Below are 20,421 nucleotides of genomic sequence, written 5' to 3' on the forward strand. Positions count from 1 at the left end.
ATAGCAGGTCAGGGGTAAAACAAACAAACAAAAAAAACCAAACAAAAAAACCCCCTCACTGAATGGTATTAGTTTATGTATTTTTATAAAGTAATTAGTTGTTCTGAAAGGTGCTACCCTGGCAGTCCTGGCATGTGAATATCTTTGCTACAGATCGTTCTCAGCACAGACAGCTTAGTTCTCCCTTCTTCGGTAGTTGTCCAGGTATTTCAGTCCTTCAGAGAGGTCTCTTTGCCACTTCAATCTTTAGATTTCCTTTACTGAAAGTTTCTAAATTTGGATACCAATTCTGATATGTGAAAGCCATTCCTAAAAAAACCTATCCTGAGACAATCAGCTTATTTTGTGTAAGCTAAAATACCAGGTGTCAGTCATCTGGTCATACTCTAAAGACCAATGTGAAATTTCACTTAGTCATGACCTAATGACTCATGACTCTGTCTTTCCCTAACTGCTCTTCCATCATCTACTTCTAAGCAACATTCTTTAGTACTAAACTGTGACCTAGCAGGACTGATTTCATCTCTATCACTTCAGTTAAGCATTTGAGTTTTGTAGCACTGATGGTCTAATCACGACAGAGTTCCGATGGAGGATGACAGGTATATCTGGTGACACCGCAGTGGTAGTACTGTTTTGTTTTCTTCTAGGCCTGGGAGTTTAATTTGAAATAACAATAACATTTTGATTTTGTTGATAGTTTAAGGGTTTAAAATTCTGTTCAGCTAGCATAAATATAGTGAAAAATATGTTTACATATAGACATTGGTCTATATTTTACGCTTTTCTGGTACAAGGGCATAAAAAGTTGGAGGTAAAATTTTGGGAATAAAGAATGTAAAGGAGTGGTATTACATAATCTGCACTTGAGAATCCAGATTTAGGTTTGCTTTTTTATCTTTGAACCTCAAAGCTAAAACTGCTACAAGAGTGATATTTCTGTGTTTTATTTTTGCTTATTTAATATTTTCTTTAGTAAAATTTTAGATTAAAATTGTATAGCAAATAGCAGGAGCAAGGAAAAGCAAGCAAGCACAGTAGTTGTAGCAGTGAGTAAATAATTCATTATTAATAATGTATTCAATAAGTAAGGCAAGAGGAATGCATAAGAGGAAGTTGATTCAGGAAGGAACTTTAGTTGAGCCAGTGAGTAATTGCAATTGTGATAAAATTGAATTCAGCTCCTTAACAAAGAAGATCATATCAAAATCAGTTTGTCAGTAGAATGATTTTTTTTTTAAAGAAGTGATTAAAATGTATGAAACAGAACCCTCATACTCAGCAAAAATACTGTATAAAAAGTTGCAGCATGTATGAAAATGGCCATGTGAAAAATCAGTATCAAAGAAGAAAAAGTGTATTGCAGAATAAAAACTCTATTTGAACTAAAAAGGTCTCTTAAAAAAAAGGAAAGATTCTTAAGCAAAATGGTCCCAAAAAAGCTTAATTTCTAGACAGTAAAGTTTAGGATAGTAATCAGTGGAGACAAGAGGGACTTCTTAGAGCAAATAGCCAAAGGCATGCAAATAAATATAGACAATTTTTAAAGTGTCAAGTGTGGTAACCTAGGAGAGGGTTGGATGGTCTCTTGAGCAGTTAGTGAGGACAAGGATGTTGCAGAGATTCTCAACTGTTTCTTTGCATTTGTATTGACCAGAGGAAGGACGGAGAAAGCCAGGCATATTTAGGAAGCCACCCATCCCAGGTAACCGTTCCAAATTAATGTGCAAGACTGAATCATGGAAGAGGATGTTGTTAAAAAATTGACTAAAACAAATAGGAAGAAGTCAGTGGATTATGTGTTTCTTTAATTTGCAGTTCTAACAAAAGCTAGTAACCAAAGAATGCCAGAAGATATGTTTATTGTCAAAGAAGTTAGTAGTAGCAGATCTTGTAAATTAGAAATCAGTGAGAAACCTTAGCATAGGACATAAAACTGTAACTTGGGGGGTTTAGGAACAAGGTAGCTGGCACCCGTTCAGGAAAATTGCACAGAAAGTTTGTCAGTCTATTAGATTTTTATAGAGTGGGTGAGAAATAATCAATATAGTGTATTTGAACTGTCAAAAAAAAACCCCTTTAGCATAGCTTCTGTGTAGTAGAAGAAGCTACCAAAGTGAGCAAGCGTTGTCAGAGGGCAAAGCATTACCAGAATCTCTGTGCCCAAGAGAAAAAAAATCGTAAAGATAAATGGAACATTTTAGCAGAAGTGGAATTCCCCAAGTGTCTATATGGAAATCCACGGAATTTAAAAAATTAATTGTCTAGAAACGGAAATGAGAAGAAGGTGGTTGTATTTGCAGATGCCGTAGCATGGTTTAGGTCAGCCAAGTCTCTAATAGACTATGTATGTCCACATTGTGCAGTGAAGCATGGTCCAGAAAACCTGGTCTGCTTCTGGCCTCACTCGCTCTGGAATCAAAGGCAGCAGAGCAGCATCAGTGTGGTGGAGCAGCGAACTTACTTGCTTAAGCTGTGTCATTAGCGCAATAGCTACAAATATGAACGGGTAGCTCTACATGGAACTTTCACCTTGCCATATGAGTGTATCTGCTCAAGTTTGTGCCTGCTTGGTGATTCCTGCACTGTTCCAGTGGGTACGTTCAGTACAGAACCTTTGAAAAGATAAGTCAGGCAGGCAATGTATATTACCATGAGAAATTTGAACTCTTTGTGAGATAAAAAGACCATGTAATAATTCTACAAAAAGCGTTCCCTAGTGTACAAAGCCAGCAAGAAGGAAATAAAATGCCAGGCTGTAAAAAGGAATTGAATTGAAAATACACTAAAAAAGTATTACAAAACCCTAACACAAAAAATATAAAACTATGTTGCTCTAGCCAGTCTATTCATTCCATAGAAATACATAGCATAACGGCAAAAATACCAAAAATATTTATATGCAAAGTCAAAGCAAAAGCTTAGTACTGATTAATTTAGCCAAGCTGTGGGAGGGACATGAGGTGAACAGGAGACTGCATGAAAACAGAGAAGGTAAGCTGGGTGCTTTCGTTTGCCATTCTCAATAACAAGAGAGTAGCAAGGCAGAAAAACAGTTGAAGGGCAACCAGGTCATGAACTGATAAGATCATACACATTTGATAAAATGATACACATTTGAGACAAATAATACGGTAATCTGCTAAATTTACGATTATGGTGTATGATTGAAACCAAAGGCTTAATAGTGGGGATTTGGGTGTTTGCTTCTTTGTTGTTTGAGGTTTAGGTCATTGCATGGATAAATGAAAACAGCAGCAGCTATATTGCAAATTATAATGTAGAAAAAGATATAAATCCTCATACTTGAAAGGGTTTCTGTATGTCCCATTATCGAGTTTTCACCTTACTGGTCTGAGCCATTGGACTTCTTCATACACCAGTTTCCACATAAACATATGTATTCTGTATGTTATGCAAAGTAGATCTCTTTGTACTCAAATAATGTATTTTGAAGAATATATTTTTACATACTTACAAAATTTTAATGGTATCAATAAATTGTAGGGGGGTTGAAAGTATTTTTTTCATAGAGTGACTCCAGGACTTTTCTAATTTGCATATTCTTCTTACTGCATAATTTACACTTATTTCTTCTTATTCATCCATGTTATTTGAGCACTGCCTTTCTGCAAACAGTTAAGAAATTTTCGTAATTACTTGAATGTTCATAAAACATGGAAGAGATTCTGAACTTGACTGGAGAAAATGAAATAAGTGAAATAACACTGGTGAGGAAAATAAAATGTAGCTTTTGAGTAATTGTTATATTTTTGAAATAGATTCTAGCAATTTCTAATTTGTCATTCGGTGGTGGTTATATTAGCATTATTTTTATAAATATTTTTTACTGTAGTGACCAAAAACCCTAATCCAAGATTTAGGCTCCATTGTATCAGATTCTGTAGGATATCCAACAGAGACTATCTTCACAACGAATACCTGATCAGTCTGATTCTGATCTATTTCTAAATACTTTGGACCAGGTCCTAAGATGGTTATAGTGGGAACAGCACCATTACATCCATCTCAGTAGTGTTTTGGTCTATAATTGATAAGAAGTAGCTTTAATATTTCTTTTTCTGTAATTGTGGATCATTCTAGATCTAGGTGCGTTTTTTGTATAATACTTTATAGCTTTCCTAAAGCTGACACGGTGACGTTACTGAATATTTTTTTCTTCCTATTAACAGGTTAGGAATTTTTTTTAGATACGAAAACAGTCAAATATTGCCATAATACTTTATTTAGAAATGCTTATTTTGCTCTAAAAAAAGACTTTTGCATAACTTAATCTACTGTGGAAACAGGTTTAAAAAAACCCTACACATAGGCCCAATTTACTACACAGAATAACAGTGTTTATACAAGGAGACATTCTGGAATAGTAATTGTGTACTAAAGTAGCCCCCTAATTAACTCTGCAATATTTTCTACATACATGCAAGCATCTTTGCTGATGAAACTATATCATTATCATGGTAATTATTGGCAACACCATCAACATATTTTATGTTAGGTATGACATGTACAGAAAGAGAATAAAAAAGCTGGTCTCTTCCCCAAGGAGCTAAGCAAGCCTAAGCAAGGTGCATTGGAGGGGAAAAGGGAGTTCTTTAGCTAACTGTTTATTAGGAGTTATTTCTTTGGCTGCTTTGATTTGTGTGGCACGGTTCTGAACATCCACGCTACCTTTGATGCACATGGCTCTAGGCTTGCAGAGTCAAATGGTTTGCCTGAGACTTACTTGTATCATCCAAAAAAATTAAAGGTAAGTTTGTCCTTGTCCTGTGCCTCTGTTTCTTAGCCTGGATAGCCACTGACTCACTCTGCAGCAGAGGTACAACGAAGGTGTGTGCGCAATCGGGGAGGGTGGGCTTGGGTTTGAGCACCAGCCCCTGGGTTTATGTGAAAGTATCGACGTAGTCCGTCATTCTCTTTCTACATAGTATTTATTACCTGCTCAACTTGACCTATCCAAGTCAAGTTGGTTTACAAATAAAATTAAAAAGCTTTCAAAAGTCTTTGCACAGTTGAATGTTTAAGAGCCGAACCATCGATTTATTTCAAATAATCTACCACAGAGCTAGCCCAAACAATGGCTTAACTTAAAACCATTATCCATCTCCCTGAATTAGATTAGAACAAATGACCTAGAGAAGAAAAGTTCGTGTCTCTATACCAGGGCAAGAAGTGCCTCACAATCCTTTGAGGAATTAAAAAAATACATGGAAGTATTTGGGTTATTTGATCTACTTAGGATCATAAAAGCCTATTTCTGTACGGCAGAATATGTAACACAACATTTTCTGCTGATGTTTTACATAAACATATGAAAAGATGTTTTAAGCAAGAAGTCTTTACTGTTTTGGCAAGTGTGTCAGCCTGTCCGTCCGTTCCCCCCCACAAAAGAAGGAAAATTACAATTTTATATATTTAATATGACAGAAGAAGAATTTTCTTTGTTTTTTTGTTTAGTTACATCTCATTTCTCAAAATTATTTCTCTAGTTTTATCACAGCTGTGATAGACTTACTAGCATTACATTTGCATAAACACAGATAACAGCTCTTTTGAGTGGGGCACTTGATTAATTTTTAAAAATTAGGCCTGTCTACACTTTTGCTTTTAAAATTAGCCTGCTTAATTTCTAATATAAATCAGGTAAACTTGTAAGCTGTCTGATCCCTTCATTATTAATTTTTAACTCAGTTTGTGATTTTCACACATACTTGAAGTAAAAATGCATGGAAGTAAACAAACAAATTAGACCAATAAGTTGCATGTTCATATTTCATTTCTTGGGGTAAGAGGAAAGACAACGCTGTAATGCTGGATTTAAAAAAAAAAAAAAAGTTGCATTGAAATGCAATTTTTACTGTTGTGAGTAAACAAATTATATTAGAAGAGTTGCTCCATTGTGAATATTACATTTTTGTGCTGAAAAAGAATGTTAAAATTCTGTCTTTGAGCTTTAAATCTCATCTGCATAGCTGAATATCCTGCATAACCTGCCACAGACAGTGGAACTCTTCACTTATATCCAGGAATTTATCTCTGGGACAGGATACAGCTCTCATTTCTGCACAAATGAGAATGACTTTGTACCTGCAAAACTGGTCAGCAAAAACGGAGGCTGAGTTGAAAAGCCAACATCTAATAACGCTAAAAAACCTGACTGACCACTTTTCTAAAAACTCTAATAAAGCGTTCCCGTTTTTTCTGTAGCTGAAATGCTAAGGGATTTATCCACTTATACCTCATGTATATGAAGTTTGCCACTTCATATGCATCATCTCTATTAGTTAAATAAAACTTTAAAAAAAACCCCAAACCTGAAATAAAACTTAAACAGGTAATACTAATTAAAATATAATAAAGGAAGAGCATGACTATAATGTATTTTTACTCATTATTATAGGTACTCTATGATCTTGAATAAACCACTTACGATGATTCACTGTTCAATGAGTATTGCATAACTTCTGAAAGGTATTTTTATCTCACATTCATGACTGGTTTGCATTCTTTATCTGAACATATTCCTGTTGCAGCTATTGCTCAAAGGGAAGAACACTTACAGAGTATTACTGCAATAATAGAAAGGAAATGGATAATTCAGAAAGCAGAATTAGAAAGGAATACATAAATATGCAAAGATAACTTGGCTGTAGCCCAGTAAAACCTATAAATCACATTATTTTTATAAATTTTTATGAAAATAATGTATATCAGAAAACAGCATAAGCATTCTTAATTTTACAGCACAGGTGTTAGCTGTTATATTTAAATACTCTTTGCTTGAATCTCTTTATTTAACTGTGACCTTGGACAGAACTAACAGTACCCAGTATGTACAAAATAGTGATAAAAAAAGTACCTGTTATTAGGTTTTTACATGCGTCTTTTATCCTAGATGACTCTAGAGCTCTTTGCAACTACAGTGCAGGAAAATAATTGAAAAAGTTAAAAAAACCTCGAGTAACTGTTATTTGAAAGAAAACAATATTTTTAGTTTTTCTTAAAAATTTATCATTTCAATGATTTCTTTCCCTCTAATAGCTGTAAAAGTCTGTATTTTCCAGTCCTGACTGGAACACAGAAGTCTTGTGCATCTAACTATCTCAGACTGGTGCTGTATTTATTCATTTATGTCAATTTTGAGAGTGCTTATGTCTGCCATCAATATACCATTTGTGGAGATATTTTTTTTTTCTTCTAAATAATGAAATACCATTTTCTGGAGTCCTACCAGTGGAATATATTTAAAAAAAAATAAAAAATAAAAATAATTAAAAAAAGGCTGACAGCAGAAAGATTGCTTGAAACTTTAGGAGTAATTTTTGAGATTACCGTGTTGTGCTGGTTTAAATTTCAGAAATGCCTCTTGTCCTATAAATTTAAATCCTATGACAAAAGTAATTTAGCCACTTATGGACGTGAGTCTCTTTGGAAAGCAATGAGATGTTTGCAGTTAAAATTTTCAAAGGCACTAAAGTTATTTATTTTTGATGAGCAAGTGCTATTTATTATGGATACATGCTATTCTTAAACATACAAACCTCCTTATTGTGACAGTCAGGAGCTGGAGAATTGAATTGTGAAGAAATTGTGCCTTGTCTTGGGTCTATGCGCAGCAAAGTCTTTTCCCCTCTGCTCGCCTCTGTCTGAGGAACTCCTCGGTCTACACAGCAGAGGAAATTACTCTTGTTTCTGGCTCTCTTGCTGCGTTCAGTAACTCTGATTTTCCACTGTCATTTCCACTGCTTTAATTTTTGAGGACCTCCCTCCCTTTTCTTTTTCCTCGACCGAAGGAGAAAAACAGGGAAAGCCAATTAAAGAATGCAACGAATAGCCAGGAGGAGAAGGAACCACATCTATTTATTGTGTCTGGAGAAGCGCGCTGTAGGGATCGGCATTGCTATGTATCTGGCCAGCCTGTAAACACTCTGTTCGTACACTAACCACTGAGAATTCACAGTTCCATGCTAGCATTAGGATGACAGCTGCTGGGAAGGAGCTGTCAATATATTTAATTTGGTTTAGAAACAGAGTATGGTGAAGTCAGAAGAGTGAAAAATGATGTATTTGGTACCTTCTTGTCAGTCAGGAGACAGGAGATACAGACAATTAGAACGCCATGTTTAACTTCAATACGTAATACATTGTTGGAAGAACAAAGTATGAGGAAAGTAATCAATGTGGATTCACTGAAAATCCAAACACTTCTAAGGTAATTTAATTTCTTTCTTTGGTAGGGTAGGTCTTTGTTGGTTGAAGAAAATATCGCGGACGTGAGGAAGCAAACCTTCAGAACTTGCTTCCTAAATTCTACCTGAAAACTATGTGCATGTATGAGTTGCAAGAGTGAATCTGCATTTCTTGCATACACACGAATCTATTTCATTATGTGTAAATGATGTTATTTTACATGACATTTTCACAGGTTATCAGGAGTAATGTGGATTAGAAAGAAACAAAAAATGGATGCAGAGTAGATTCACCAAAGAAGTTTCGGGAATGACAGACTCCTGTTTTAGCAAGTGACCTGAGTCTTCTGACTTTATCTTTTCACCTCCAGCATCATGGCTGCATTCAGCACTGGAAAAGGATTCATTAAGAAACTGCTTGAATGCAACCTTTCTTTATTCATAAGGGATTTTATAGATGCTGATATTGTGGATTCATCTTATGTCAGAGTAAAATCCTGTCACTTTGTGACTTTTTTAGTTTCCTATTTGTGCTTTAATTTGATGTCCATCTATTCTCAGTTGGAATTGAGATGACAGTTGAATGTAGCTGCACACAGCTCTGGGTGCATTGATAGGAATTGAGATCTCAAAAAGTTCTTGCTTACAAATGGGATGTAGTAGTAACTTTTTTTCTGCTCTACTTGAGATAAAGTGCTGTGTGCTTTGTACTTGCAATATTCATTATGTCCAATATGGCTATACTGCTTCTAATTAATTAAACAGGATCCTTCCCAGCACTGGATTGTTATGGTCTGTACTCCTACACTCTGGCATGCCGTTAGCCTGTGTCAGCTAGCTTTCTTCCCTAACAAACATGGTGCCAGTGTCAGAACACAGGCCAGGGATCATTTCTGAAAGCAGATTGAATATGATCACACTATGTGGCCCCCATATATTGCTCAATACGGCTGAGAAATTTTAATAATGTGGATATAAATCATTCCATTCTGGTAGACTTAAGTGATGAAGAATGGTCCCGGGCAAACCGTTCATGGGTAGAAACTGAGCCTGTATGCCTTTCTGAATAAGAGAAGTTTTGAAAGGATTGTGAGAAGTTTGTGTGACATACTTAAGTGTGTTATCTTGGTAAACTGGGAAGGACTCTGAAATCTCAGTATGTACTGCTCATGAAAAACAAAGTTGAGTCCTGTGCTTTAGATGTGAAAAATAAAACTTTTACAAAAAGAAAGGGGACATACCTGCCAGACCCTGATGCCACCTAACCCCTGCTAGGAGAGAGGGGTGGTGGAAAAAACATCATGGCAAAGATAAATTGGATAGGAATACACTGTGTGATGCTGAGGTAATACTGTAATGCATGTTACCTCGTGTAAGAACAAGTAAATTTAATTATTTCAGGCCAAATCCAGCACGATTAATTTAGGCACGTCTGAAGGCCACCAAATGATGACTTAGACGTGTCTGCTTCTCCCATGAATCTATAGGGAACTTAGGCATTTAAGAGCAATTTAAGAGGAATGTTTCATATTCCTCCTCGTCTCCCCAGGGCACTGAAAATTTTAAAGTCACATTGTAGCCAGCCTTTAGTGTATACTGCATTGGTTAACTCTCAAACTGACATGTTCATTTTCAGGCTTGTCAGCTTAAAGAGATGAATATTGTAGATTTCAGAGAAGTGCAATAAAATGGTGAATTTTGGGGAAAAAAAAACCAAACCCAAAACTGCATGAAGGAAGAAGGAATGAAGATTGAGGAGGAGAAAACATTGTTGCATACAAATATACAAGCAATCTTTAAAAAAAATAAATTGTAATACTGGTATTACAAAGGAGACTACCAGAATTATTAGTTTACAGAGAGCTGGGAAAAATGGGAATTTGCTACTAGAACATGTATGCAATTAGAAGAAGTTGTTGATGGAGAAATTGAAAATATTCTTAGTGAATATGCTCTGTGCTAAGTTTGACATACATCAGGAATAATTTAGGAGTTATTTAATAGGTCTTAATACAGTACATAATTATAAGAACTCTTGCAAAATTAAATATTCCATGATTCTCTTAATATAATGGTGATGTCATGTATTATCTTTAGTGTTTTCAGGTAGATAATAACAGTTATAATAGTACAGGAAGATGAAAATGCTTTCTTCTGCTCGCCATATCTTGTGGGAAAACTGTCTGTGGTATTTTTATGGTACGTTATAGAATATAGTTTGGCACTTTCTGTGCTGAATTGTAGTAACTAAAAAGCATTGTTTCTGTAGTAAATAATGGCAACCAGAGATAAATCAAATCTGACATGTACTATGCCACTGGGCAGTTGCTGGCAGGGGAAAAAAAAAGAAAAAAAAAAGTCAGCATTTAGAACAGTAAATCAAATACACATAAAAGTATCTTGTGTGCCACAGAACATTGACAACAAAATCCAGGACTTGATTCAAAAGAAAATCCTTTTTAATCGTATGTTTAATGTAAAGCACATGTTGATTAAGGTCAGTGCTTAAACTTAAGCCTATGCTTGAGGATAGTCCTAGACAGAAAGAAATTTTTTCTGGTGCTTACATGAACTGGGACTTGGATACTTATTCATAAGGACCGAAAGGCGCTTTTTTTTTTTTTTTTTTTTTCCTTCTCTCTCTCTTTCAGAGGATCAGCTAAGTCCAGGTAGAATATAAATCTCAGAGCACTCAGTGGCACCAGAGAAACATTATTTCAGTGACTGTCATGATGTGTCAACATTTGTATCAAGTATCCCATTTGCCATGTGAAAATATTTACTAAGACATGTTCCAAACCTAAAAAACATCTTTAAGTATGTATTTTCCAATCTTGAAGTGAAGGTAATAGAAGTGGCAATATATGTCAGTCGGAGATTTGATCAATAAACTTTTTTCAAAAAAGACTGATAATCTGTTGAAGTTGTTGATACAGAATTCAACACTAAGTTTGAATTTGAAAACTGGAGTTTCACACCTAAGTGCAAAAAAACACTTTCCCCCTTTTCACGGAGTAAGTAAAACTATTTGTCACGTTCACTAGATTATGGTCAGTGCAGCACCCACCACAAAACTGTCAAATTTTGGCTTGGCTGGGAATCACTGCTTCTTGAACTAACTTAAATTAATATAGACATGAAAATGTATGCACTTAATATAAGACAAAAGGAAAGGACAATACATGTGGTTACATTATTTTACACAAAAGACAGCTTTTTAGCATAATCGTCTTTGTTCCAGAAGTAAAGTTGTATTCTTAGAGGAAGGAAAGATTTTAATGGTCTGTGGTGTTTATTTATTTAGCTAAAAGCAAGTCTGTTTCCAGAAAAGATTCAGTTCGACAATTACAAACTTCTGCATTTTGGCCTACTTTATTTATTCACAGCCTGAAGACCTAATGCTCCCAGGTTGGTTTTTTTTTTTTGTTTGTTTCACATGAAATCTGGGTAATTGTACCCATCAGTCCAAATGCTGTTAGTTTATCTTAGAAACAATGTTTATATTTCAGGTTTTGCAGATCCCGGAAAGAACATTTCAGTCATACTGAATTCCATGGCTTTATTAGGGACAATTTCTGCCTTGGTGCAACTTACATGTTCATGTGCAGAAGTTTCTTCTGCCTTCCGTATCTTGTCACATGCCAGAAATGGCTAGGCAGAATGTGGTCTCGTTCTTACCCAACTCTCTTGGTGGTCTTCAGGAGTCTTCAGACATATACATAAGCACATAAACAGCGGCTGCCGGAGCCAACTGACTCAGTGATGTTAGGAGACAGTTGGCCTTTTTTATTTTATTTTTAAGTACAAGAGTAAGTATGTTCCATCTTCCTTTTTTCAACTATTTGGTATAATGCAGAGTTAACAAAACCACATTAATTGTGTAAAATGTAACATGGGCATCTGGAGTGCAAGCTATTTTGTCCGTGTGTGCTCTACAGAGTACATAGATATGACACACAAAATCTCTTAACTAAAGCCTTGAGAGAAGAGGAAAAATGTTCCCCTGAAATTACTTTATGAGGAAAAGATATATGAGAAAATATTATTTTTATATTTGTGTACCCAAGTTTATCGGACTGGATAAGACAATCTCTTTTTATAATGTCGTTAATGGAGTTTTCATAAAGTATTATTAGCAATGCTTTGAAAAGCTTAAGTAATAGCTCATTAAAAAAAAAAAAAAAAGACTTTATGGATTGAAAAAGATACTGAATTGACACATGCAATGACCGGAATACTTTTTTATTCACAGAACATGGGTGGCAGCAGAGTAATCCCCATCCTACATCCCCCAGCCCCAGCCCCAGCCGTGTGTCTCACCCTTTACCTGGATGCACCACTACAAAGGGTGAGGCAGCTATGGTAGTTTACTCTGCATTCCCGTTCACTTGTTGACCTCTTTCCAAAAATATAGTTGCTGATAACTGAACTAGAGCTTGAGGTTAGCTGAAACAGCCTTTCTTTCATACAGTTCTTTCATACAGAATGCCTTCCACCACCGCTTGAGTCCTGGTCTCTATTCATTGCGCCAAGTTAAAACAAGAATGCTGAATTTGCAGTCTGTTGATTGCCACTAGAATTATCCATTCCCGGCTCTGTCAAAACTAATGGGACTTAGTGAAGGGCGGTATTTCATCTGCTACAGTTAACATATAGACTGTAAAGCAAACCATAAAAATATAAAGAGAATTAAAGTTAATAATGCAAATTTAAAACCAACATTGCCATCATGTACGTGAGGTAATTAACTCCTTTTTAAATTATTGTTCACTACAAGTGAAAGGCTTTCACCAAAAAGCCTGAATAGCTGGGCTATTTCTGGGTGTAACGCAGGAGATCACAGCCTCCTGTAATCTCTGCATTAGTTGCACTGTTGCGTGGGGACCACCTGACCTGCATAAATGTAGCGTGGTGGGGCACATGCTTTTTACAGGGGACCCGCAAGAAAAAAAGTAATGCATTGAGCGCTTGCATAGAAGCCTGTGTCTGAAAGCCCATACGAAGACAAATATTACTTGGATATAGTGATAATTTACAGAATTTGGATCTGAAATAGGAAGATGACAGTTTACAACCTGGCTTTTTCCCCTGTTCTCCTGTTGCATAGCTTGCTTTGATTTAAAAGAGAAGGTTTTAGGTTCAAGCATCTTCTTTCTCCTAAGTGAAGGGAGATCGGCAATATTTCTGTAAGAGCAGCAGCATGCCTGGCATGTGATGTTCTTTGGAGGTTTTATTATCCAGGGGTTCATTTGGATCTTTAGACCATTGGCACTTGGGGGAACTGTGCAGTCATTCTGTTTTAACAGATACAGTGCTGTGGGAATTTATGGTGCTCTTAAATATAGTGTGAATAATATATAGTTAAATATAGAGTGAAAAGTGACAATAGTTATAAAAGATATAGGATGTGTTTTCTTTTCCTGCTTTGGTTGCCAGCTGTGGAGGGAAGCAACAGGCCTTCTCTCCGTCCTAGTCAGATTAGCTAGCAATACTAAGCAGGAGGAAAATGTTGTTTCAGAGCGTCTGAAGGTCTTCCAAGTGCAGGCAATCCCTCCTAGGGTTTGCCAAAAGAGGAAATGTATATGACTATGTTCATGGCTGTAAAATAGTAGTCTGACATCAAGTTTGGATGCAATAGGATGATTCACAACAGGGTGAAAGGAAGATTTATTAGACAGACTAGGGCTTTGCAGTATGTACTGTTATTTCTGATTCATAAGCTAGGAATAATCATTGCATATTTTATTTTCTATTTTCTCCTTCTCATATTAGTGTTTTTCATTTCTTTTTCTATTCATCTACCACCGATGTCTTTGCATTTCTTCTCTCAGTCTACACAGAATTAGCTAACTGTGAATGGGAGGCTTAGTTATGTGTACTGAGGAACAAATGAATTTTAATGTATTTTTTTCTGGGTTGTATTTCCAGTTTTTATTGCAATTCCATATTACTTTTATTCATTAAGCGCTCTTACACTCAAAATCTTTGTTAAGGTCTTTGAGGAAGGATCAATAGTCAGTACAGCATGAATCATGTACCCTAAGAATTTCAAGTGGAATACTTGTGATTCTTTAATCATCTTGTTCACCTCAAATACTATTAGACTATATGTACAAATAGTATAATTACATTAACAGAATTGTGAAATGGCTTATTAAAACCCTCTATCTAGTACCCATACTCACACAGACTTGAGGCTTCCCTATGCACTAGTTTGAGAGTTCGGAACGGGAGATAAAATAGGGATGAAAGAGAGAGCTGTGATCTCAGAGGAGATATTAGGCACCAGAAATTATGGTGTTCTTGTTCCAGCTCTTACACTGACTCTGATACTTCCATTTCTATAGCACTTGCCATCTCTGGATCTCAAAGTGGATTATAAAGAATAGTGATTTAAACCTTCCTGCACCTCTAGGAGATAGGTAAGCAATATTATTCCCATTTTACAGATGGAGAAATTGTGATACAGAGAGGCTCAGTGTTTCTTACTAAAGTTTATTTAATAATGAACACACATGCATGCACACACACAGAGCCAGAAGCAGATGTCAGAACTTTCATTGCTCTCTGTTTTAAGCTAAGTCCATCCTCCTTTCCATTTAACCTCTCTGATTTATATTCCCCATCTGTAAAAAGACGGAAGCTGGTATAGACATGGAGAGATTTGCTAGCACATAAATTTCTGTGCAAATACATGGAAAAAAAAAAACAAACCACGGAGGACAAAAGTTGCCTTTGAAATCCAATGCATTTTATGTGTTGGCAGAGGATATTTTAGGATTTGGGACAAGGATTTTTGTAGGTGGAGAGACTTGCAGGTGTTCTACACCCTAATGTGTAATATTTAGTTACTGCTGTAAAATAGCACAATTGTTTTGTAACATAAGCATATTAACTGAAATTAAAAAATTAAAAAGCACACTAATTTGCATGGCAAAAGACTGGACACAGCCCTTAAGTGAATGTCTGTAGTATCTGAAAGAATATTGTAAACAGGTTTTGCTGTGCACCTCCAGCGCCACACGACCACCCCAATGCACTGTGTCAGACAGGAGCAGGACAGCAGTGCTGCATGAAAGCAGCAATTGCCCCGGCTCTGTATCTGTATATTTTTCTCCCATGAAAATCCTACCATGTCTGTACTACAGCATGAGTTCCTCAGTGGCAGACAGCAATCCAGACTACTGTACCTACATATTTACAAGAGAACTGAAATTATTAGTGAACTTTTGGAAAAAAATTTCAAAGGTCAAATACAAGTCTTGTTACTGTTATTAGTGTTATTACTATTATTAAAATGATTGTTTCTCGTAGTATTTCATGAGATATTTTAAAAGATGTCTAGAAACTTAATTGGTGTGATCCTGTACTGCATCAAAACATCATGAACATTCTTATCTCATTAATCTTAACTACAGTGTTAAAAAAAATCTTGCAGAAGCTTTTAAAAATCCTTTCTAATTCTGCTGCTAATTTGCTACAGAATTGAAACATCCAAACCCTAATATATTTGATGTTTTAATTTTTATGTTAGTAACACATCTGGCAATTGTCTATATGTTGAACAGATAGGTTCAATAGACAAAGATAAATGTTTTTCACATTTTTCCACGTACATCCTATGGCATAGGCAGGCTAGATTAGACGTACATACAACACCCATGTTAACATTTTCCTGTAAGTAATCTAACTTCCCTGTGATACAGTAGATACATTTCGTATGTTTACTAGTGAATATATATAGTGAATAAGTATGGCTATTGTATATATTTATGTTAAATGGAACGGAGACTGGATGTGTTTGTGTGTCAGCATGCAAGCATTAACATGTATATGTGCATGGCTTGACTCAAAGATTTATTTTAAAGTTAGGATTCCTCTTTTTTTCTAGTTGTAACACTTTATGCACAGAAATATACTGAATTTCAGGTAGGGATTTAGTTGATTTGGAGCTAAGGTAAAACCTGATTTTATCATTACAAGCTTTTCTAAACAGTGAAGATTTTCCAAACAATAATGCTGTTGATGATAATAATAGTAATAGTACTAATGATAATAATAATAATGATAATAATACTTCAGCAAGTGAGTTAGTTCTTTGTCTCAACTTCATGTGTGACTGAGGTCAGAATTTAACCTAGGGTCTTCCTGAATGCTAGTACAAATAATTTGTTACCTTTGCTCCCAATTACAGTTAAAATAGCCAGTGTCTTGAGGTAATAGAGCTACCACAGCTGGTGGATTAGAATGTGGGTTTGCTAATGCACTGACCTTCTTCATCTGTGTAACACAAGTTAATTTCCAGCCTGACAGTAAATGCTGAAATTTGAATTGTAGCACTAATGCACCATTTTTTCGTCTCTGTCGGACCACACTAAAGGGTCATTTGGTGATGAGGATAATGGTTTACTTTGAAAGAGAGGGAAAACCAGGTTCTGAATCTTTGGGGGATTCTAGATCTTGCCTCAAATAACAAACTGAACTAGGGAAAAATAGGCTTGGAAGCTCCGGTAATATTGAACCTTCAAGTCTGACTGTTTGCCTTGTTCTTATACTGATGCAGTGTAGGCACACTGGAATACTTGCCATGACAGTGTTAGACAGAATAATAAAACAGCATGTGAAGTTTGGTTTTCGGGCTATCAAGCCTCAAAAAGACTTTTCTCTGAAAGGTGAATCAGTGTTAAACTATTTGCTACAGTGGGAATTTTAAGCGACAGTTTGTGACAAGTTTTGATTGTTTCTCTACATTCTATGAAATACTAAACCCGAGAACTGTTGGAGACTTGATTTTTATTTTTTTTAATTGCCTCTCAGAAGTGTCTGTCTTTCTTTCTTTCCTGCAGCACGGAAAAGGATATGCTAGTCACTTCTACAGGACTTACCCGAAGCAGCATGATTTGCACAAAAGTCGACCAACAAAAAGCATCAACTTTCAACTTCATTATCTTGGCCATCCAGTTCTGTGTAACTGAAGGATTTGTGTGCTGTTGGAGACATCATGGCCAACAATAGGACCTAATTGCTCTCAGCAGGCCTGAGAAATGAGTTGAAATGTGTAGAACTGTAGAAACTTCAGAGGCAACTGATCTTGCCTCTCTGATCAGTGTGTGCCTGTTTACAGCACTATATATCTTTCTCTCTCCAAAATGTCACTGAGCCCTTTAGATGTTTATATTCACCACAAGAAGCCAATCGTACAGATAAAAGAAATGTGCATTATAAATGCAATATCACTGTTTTAAACTTGACTGTTTTATATTATTTTTGTGTGATCAAGTGTTCCCCAAACTATTCCAACTTTACAAGAGAGATTGTGATCATGTTCTTTTCACCTGTGGGTCATAAAAATGTTGTTAATCTGGTGACCCACAAAATTATCAAAGACATTCTGTAGTTTATACACCGTGTTGCAAAGTGTTTACTGTACTATTTCAAAGCTTCTAAATAAATATAAAATATATATATATTATATTATATATAATTTTCCGGAAAATGTGGTACAACTTAGTTGATTTTTAAATGGATTCATACAGTCTACACCATACACTAAAGTGAGAAGGTAATTCAGGGTTCCTAAGCTATCCTTGCTGAAAACAAAAATATAATAAACCTTTAATAGTACTTCCCCAATATTCATATTTTGGTCAATCCTGTTTTTCTTGTTTAAAAAAAAAAAAAAAAGCTGTAAGCAACAACATTTTGTCTAAAAGTTGTAATGAATTTTCAATGCCAAAGATGCAGCTGTCAATATTACCAGAATGAGCGCTATGTACTGTCAGAGGTATACATCACTCTCCATTATTTTGGTTATATTTCTATGGTTTTTAATTTGGAATCACAAAATCTTTTATAAGGCTCTATAAACTCACCTGTATATGTTGTTAAAAAGAACACTGGGTGTCTGTACATTTTGCAATGTAAGATATAATGTAAGTGAAGTTAAGTATTTTAAGAAAATCATCCCAAACTCATAAGTATGCATACATACATACATATGTACACACACACAAACACCCACACATCTCTTTTTGACATAGTTTTGTGAAACTATACAAATATGTTGCCTAAAAATATTTCTCTTGTGGCTAGGAATAGTTGTTGATAGAATTCAAATTACAAAGGCAAAGTATATGCTATAAACTATTGACTCTTTAATCACAAAGGAGATTTGAAATTAGGAACATGGCACATTCTCAGCTGACCCCTCTCCCACTGGAGTTAAAATAGGGTTGGCCACCATCTTTGCTGGGAAAAGGATCAAGCATCAAGCCCTTGCATATAATCTTTATGTTCTGTAATAATTCTGTGGTCCAAAACGGTATCTTAGAGCGTTTCTTTTCTATGAAATATTGAAAAAGGTAAAATTTCAAAGGTAAAGTTTAAAATTACTTTCATGTCCATGGAGTTTAAGTACCATTTACTAAATGTAAAAATCTAGTAAATTTTTTTCTTTTTTTTTTCCTTTTTGTATTGTGTTTTTTTCCCCCACTGTATCTTAATATGTCAAATATTGAAAACAAATGAGAGAACACTGTGTTACCAACCAATGTCTAGCCAAATTTGAACAAATTCCTAGCAATTATTCAATATTAAGTAAGACAAGAGAAAACTTCTTACTGATTGCAGTGGAATTTGGATCATGCTGTTATGTAGAAATTCTGACATCCGCACAAATGCTGCCACAGGATGAATGTGTGAGAAGCTGAATTTAGCCACTGCTATGTCATAATAGAGTTTGGGTTTCTTCCTTTTGCTTTGTTTGTTTGTTTACGATGACAGTTTCTATTAGATAGAAATATATAAATCATCTGTACGGAAACCATCCTGCTATGGATTGAAAAAAGACTCCTGATCAGTTTGTGAGAGATCTTTGTACAAACAGCTACTGGACTAAGCCCCAATGTTGTTAATTTAATACTCCGAAGAAAAAAATATGCTTGTTAAACACTTTTAATGTGTATGTCTAACACATATGTGTAACTACAAAATATTTTGTGGGATCTTTTTTAAAAATTATATATTATACAAAACACACACAAAAAAAGCACCAACAATAGCTATTGATTTGAGCAAACACAACAGTGAAATGTTTCTCTAGCTGTAGGTAGCAGGACCTTTAGTAACCTACAGGCTCTGTTAATTTTATGAAGAAAAGCAATGAAATTTGTGACAAATATTTCATTTAAAGGAGTTTGCTAACGTCTTGTTTCTGCTTTTAAAGCAAGAAAGTCCTTGCTCTTCTTAGAACTGGGTTTTCTTTATTTTTAAGTATCTCTTTAATATTAGACATATACTGTAAACCTTTAAGGTTGTTTTCAGTCTTTGGGAGGAAAAGGAAATGTTTTGCCATGGACAATTGAAGTGTTTTTATTTAATGAAACTGCCTTCACATTTTGCATGCCATTTTGTCTGAAAAACTTAACCATATCATACCCTGTCACTCATTGCTGTAACAGAACTCTTTCCATGAACAGTGTATGTAATGCATATACCGATTTATTTTCTTCTTTTTTTTTTTTAATGTTAGATAACGTAGACATTGGACCATATACGCACAGAAATCCTTCGGAATTTATTGGGAGACTCCCAGAGGAAATCATGATAGGATGCAGAACTGTTGAGGAAAAGGAAGTTTTTAAGTATTGCAGTCTGGGCTCCCAAGATATTTAGACGCGTAACTTTTGCCCATTTCCCTAGCTCACTGTGAATTTTAGTATGATAACATTTGATGATACAAGCTTTAGGACACATCGAAACCCAGTACATAGCTGCTGTGTCCCAAGAGAAGTGCTGAGAAGCACATTGGGCAGTACAGAGTCTCATTTCTCCCATTTCTTTGTGTTAACGGGGAAGATACTTGCTGCATCCAGCCAGCTCCCATTGAAATTGACTTGTTCAGCATCTCCCCTGTACTTCGTCATGCCACTAGGTGCCTATCTGCAGTGATAGGTATGTAAATGCCTTTAAACATCAGCTTTTGTATTCGCCTCTGCCTTTAAGCATAGGCCGTGCAAACGTATAAGGACTCTGGTTTACATATTGGACACAAAAGTAAACTGAAGTAGTCAGAAAATGTTTAGATATTAAGGGGGAATATCTACATCCATAAGCTGGGATAAGAAAGGTTATGAAATCTCCTTCATTAAACGTTTTCAAAAACAGTTCAAAAAATAGCTGTCAGGGATGATACAAGTGTACTTAAACTTGC

General features: G+C 35.5%; 1 protein-coding gene across 4 annotated transcripts in view; it reads left to right on the forward strand.

Moving 5' to 3' along the window:
- PCDH10 (protocadherin 10) overlaps nucleotides 1-18,674 on the forward strand; it is a 34,333-nt gene extending 15,659 nt beyond the window's left edge. The window contains exons 5-7 of one of the 4 annotated variants that reach the window (XM_055699871.1): nucleotides 12,463-12,558; nucleotides 14,558-14,632; nucleotides 17,057-18,674. In XM_055699871.1, coding sequence (XP_055555846.1) covers nucleotides 12,463-12,558; nucleotides 14,558-14,592 — 131 coding nt within the window. In that variant the 3' untranslated portion in view covers nucleotides 14,593-14,632; nucleotides 17,057-18,674. The remainder of the gene's footprint in view (nucleotides 1-12,462; nucleotides 12,559-14,557; nucleotides 14,633-17,056) is intronic. The other 3 variants (XM_055699875.1, XM_055699877.1, XM_055699882.1) reach the window with 3 other exon arrangements.
- Nucleotides 18,675-20,421: the final 1,747 nt, after the last annotated feature.

The sequence above is a fragment of the Falco cherrug genome, chromosome 1 (genome assembly GCF_023634085.1).
Source record: "Falco cherrug isolate bFalChe1 chromosome 1, bFalChe1.pri, whole genome shotgun sequence".
Classification (NCBI taxonomy): domain Eukaryota; kingdom Metazoa; phylum Chordata; class Aves; order Falconiformes; family Falconidae; genus Falco; species Falco cherrug.